We start from the raw sequence: 4,491 nt of genomic DNA on the forward strand, positions 1-4,491 counted from the left end.
CATCTCTGAGCTTGACACTAACGCCCGTCACCTGCCTCTTGCACCGCCACAGCAGCCACCTAAGAAAGGAATGACGGATCACCTCCTCACCCGAGCTCGACGCGGATGTATCTAACCCTAAAACATGACTAGATATATTTGTATCGATACAAATCTAAGATAAGAATTTTGGAACGGAGGAAGTACTTATCCTATATACATAAGAAGTATTTTCAAAATCAAAATGTATGTCTGGAAAGCGTGGGAGTTTCTCAAAACCGCTTTTATTTAACTCAACCAATGCTTCAGTCTAACTAATGAGTTTGACTCTATCACCATGATAGAGTGTATTATCTTCTTCTATCTATTGTATTGATTAGTAGCAACAAGCTACACATGCTTCGTTTATTTACTCGCTTATTAGAGCATCTTCTTCCTCCCGATCGGCATCGCTTCCAGAAATCCAGATCCAACTAGCGACGACCTCCGATCTTCCGCGAGGAGGCAGCTTGCCGACGGAATTGGCGTCGGCGACGCTAACCAGTATGCCGGTGATGTCGTGGACGCAGCCCTTACTGGTCGCGAGGGCGGGCCAATATGATATTGACGACACAAAGACCAAGGCGCGGTGGTCGCCCAGGGTGCCGATGGCGTCGTCCGCGGCATCCTTGTTGACGGCGGCCCATGTCGCCGGAGTGGCCAGCAGGCCAGGGTGTGTAACTGCCGCACAGCTCCTCGTCATGCCACCCCGTCAGCCTTCTTGCCATGGCGGCGGGACACGAGACTTGGTCTGCTCCGTCTGAAGGAAGTGGGGGCCTCTTCCTCCACACATGTATCGGCGTCCATGCGTGAAGCACCGTGAGCTGGTGAGCTGATGCGTGGGGGGCGAGCAGCCTCAACCAGCGATCCCTCCAAGTCCAAGCTCACCTGGACGTGTGTGGGGCGGCCGGCCTGACGTTCCTACACGAGGAAATCGATGCATGTCGCAAAGATCGGCGGCTTCGGCCTCACCCGTGTCGCCGGGACTTGGGCCCCGCCCTTACTACAGACTTTGTCGGCGCCGAGTGCTCCATGTAGGCGAGGAGGTGCTGCCCCGGGATGCCAAGACCGACGACGGCGAATCGCAGGGTGTATCCTCCGTGCCCGACTCCATGTCGGCACACGACGGCAAAGAGGTGCCGCGCGCCTGGGGACGACGAGACCAACGCCGGCGAACCCTCCTTCCTGCAAGCAGACTCGGATTCCTCCGCACAGGTACGATACCTACCGCCGGGATACATTCCCTTAGTAGTTAGTACTTAGTACTACATGCCTTGTCCTCCGCGTGCATGGTCTCCTTCCCAGGACAACCATGGATGGATTGGAAGTGAGCTCGATCTGTCCGTCTTCTTATAGAAGAAGATGAAGTTACTTGAGCCGCGTGCACGACCATGGTTTGGACGCGTCTGATTCCATCCCATCCCCGCGTGTCCATCAGACTTACCTTTTCTTGGAACCAAGGTTTCTAGTGATCTTTTTTTTAAAGAACACAAAAACGACATAGGCAGATGTTTTTTTTAACACGGTACAAATGCAGACGTTTATACATACACACATACACTATCTTATGAACGCATACAGACACACTTTAATCATATGAACACCTCCGAGAGACTGATCCGACACATTATGCTACACAGATTCAAATTGAGTAAACATAAAGGTGAAAGTTGATGGTGCGAGTTCATATGTAGGCCCAATAATCTTCACAAATAAATAAGTACATTTTTTTCCTGAAACTTGCAGTTTTTAGAAATGATAAAGACATTTAGTGGACATGACCCGAGTAAGAGTAAGAGGGAGATTATAGGGTGGGTGGACTTGGTCGGCCCCGTCTGAGGAGGAGCTAGCGGGCAGTCGGAGGAGGATGAGGAAGGTGTTGGGTTTTTTTTTTCTGTTGATGGTGACTGGGTCATCCAGGACATAATAAGCGAAGAAATTGAAGGATGTGTTTTAGCGGATGCATAATCTAAATTCTAAACTAGAGGAGACGACCTTGATATACGCTCTTTCTGAATTCTTCACATCTCAATTTGTATTAATAGGCAGAGTACTCTCAAAAAGAACTCTTAAGGTGAAGAGACCTCAACGTTTACATATACAAAGGACTCTAGAAAATATTATTTAAACATAAAAAGGAAAATACAACAACATATGATTCAACGATCAACCCACATATAGATAATGGAGCAGGAGTCTTCTCTCTTCTCATCCTTTCCTTTACCGTTTCTTCATTGTACCTTGTCAGTCCACGCTCTAGAGACAAACATCGCCCAAGATGAACTATATTAAGGAATCATTCCCATATCATCGCCAGTGTACAAGACATCGGTGAAAGGGAACTGCGTCCATGAGTTATCCTCTTCCTCAAGGTATTTGGTGTACCATGAGTTATCCCCATCAGCAAGAATTGGCATCTCTCCATTGCCCGTGTCGTCGCCATCGGTGAGGAACTGCTTCTCTCCCTCATCAATGTCAACACCATCGACCTCAGACTCGATCTGTATGGGATTCTGGTATGTGCCCATGCCACCGAACGCGAACTGCATCACATCCTTGTCCGTGTCAGCTTCATCGGACACGAACTCGACATGTATGTGATTCTTGTTTGTGCCGCCGCCACCAAGGGTGTACTGCATCAGATCCTTGTTCGCGTTGGCAACATCGGACTCGGACTCGACATGTATGAGATCCATGTCTGCGCCAACGCCACCGAAGACAGATTGCATAAAATCATTCTCCGCGTCGGCACCATCAGACTCAACCTGGACCTGTATGGGATCCTTGTCGGTCCCGATTCCATCGAGCATAGACTGCATGAGATCCTGGACCGAGTCGACGCTGTCAAGCATGAACTTGTTCAGATCCTTGTTCGAGTCGGTGCTGCAGGACCCGTACTCCATCATATCCTTGTCCGTACTGACATTGCCAAGCACGAAATGCTTAGGATCCTTGTGCAAGCCGGTGCCATCAGACACATACTCCATTAGATCCTTGCCTATGTCGATGACACTGGGCATGAACTGCATTAGATCCTCATCTGTGTCGGCATCACCGGACGCATTCATCGACGGGGACGCCATGTTCTTGTTGAAGACCCGACACAATGCGTATGTGTCCTGAACAAATCAACCATGCAGGTGTATGTGAGGCGTGGAGCTCAATTACTGTATCAAGAAAAGAAAAAAAAGAATGAAGGTACCTCGATGTGGTTGTTGCGGTGGCCGTGAAGACGGTACTCGTGCATGACCCAGTCGGTCCGCGTGCCGCCAGGTGCTTGGCCCATGTGGAACACCAGCGTCTTCTTCATGCCAACAACGATGCCGTTGTGCATGACGGGGCGGTCCTTCCCGGTCGACTTCCAGAACCCTTTCACCGTCGCCCGCACCATGCGAAACCCGGTTGGGTACTTTCGTCCCCTCGGAGCGAAAAAGTACCACTCAACTTTGGCCCCGGGGTCGCTTGTGCTCGGTGAGAATGAAATGGCTGTGCGTGCATGCAGGTGAAAACACATGGAACATAAGTCAGTTGACATATACTACTTGACTTGAAAAGAAAAATCAAGTTAATCGGTACTCCCTCTGTGAACAAATGTAAGAGCGTTTAGATCATTAAAATAGTAATCTAAACACTCTTATATTAGTTTACGGAGGGTGTACTAGCTAGCTAGCTAGTAAAATGAAAAAGGAAATCTCATGTCAATTTTCATATAATACTGCGGCGATCTTATGTACAGAACCGGCCTAAATTCAACTGATGCGATCGAGATGGATCGGTATATATGGATTACAAAGGAAGGAATACAAAAAGTGGGCCTCAGGTTTGTTTGTTTTGAAATTGGTCATCCATCCAAAATGGCCAAAAACATCAAGAAGTCAATCCATATATACTTGACGTACTTTGAAAGAAAGTCGACCTAATATACACATGCATACCGGGCGCAGCGATCTTTTTTCTCAAATTGTATTGATGGGTTTACACGAATAATGTGTGTGATTTGAAACAGGTGGTCGCCGGAGAGAATAGAATTGTACGACCGTACCGGCAGCATATATACCTGGTAGGTGGTGGGGCTCGAACTTGTAGAGGTCCACCTCGGGGATGAAGCCGCCGTGTCCCAGGAGGACCTTGCGCCGGAGGAAGAAGCCGACGAGCTCCTGATCCGTGGGGTGGAAGCGGAAGCCAGGCCGGAGATGAGAGAAGGCGCGCTCCATCTCCGCCGTGGCCGCCGGTACTGAAACGCACGCCATGGCTGCCTGTCTCCTTCTCCTTGTGTGACGCCTGACTGTGATCGAGAAGACAAGTAGGTTAAGCCATGACGAGAATGAATCGAGAGAGGGAGGGAGGGGGTGGTGTCAGACCTGACCCAAGTGGTAACGAGACGGATAATAAGCAGCAGAGAGGGACATGCGATGCGATTATATAGCCCATCTCCGGGTTCCTTTAAGTAACTCTCCGCACCTGGTAGCTAGC

The 4,491-nt window shown here is 49.4% G+C and overlaps 1 protein-coding gene across 1 annotated transcript; it reads right to left on the reverse strand.

The window, feature by feature from the left end:
• Positions 1 to 2,306: 2,306 nt before the first annotated feature.
• LOC123056225 (NAC domain-containing protein 13-like) lies at positions 2,307 to 4,268 on the reverse strand. The gene is made up of 3 exons (XM_044479902.1): positions 4,076 to 4,268; positions 3,221 to 3,504; positions 2,307 to 3,137 (listed from the first exon to the last, which is right to left on the reverse strand). Exons 1-3 carry the CDS (start codon positions 4,266 to 4,268, stop codon positions 2,307 to 2,309), a joined length of 1,308 nt encoding a protein of 435 aa, XP_044335837.1.
• Between the last annotated feature and the right edge of the window lie 223 nt (positions 4,269 to 4,491).

This window comes from Triticum aestivum, chromosome 2D (genome assembly GCF_018294505.1).
Source record: "Triticum aestivum cultivar Chinese Spring chromosome 2D, IWGSC CS RefSeq v2.1, whole genome shotgun sequence".
In the NCBI taxonomy this organism is placed as follows: domain Eukaryota; kingdom Viridiplantae; phylum Streptophyta; class Magnoliopsida; order Poales; family Poaceae; genus Triticum; species Triticum aestivum.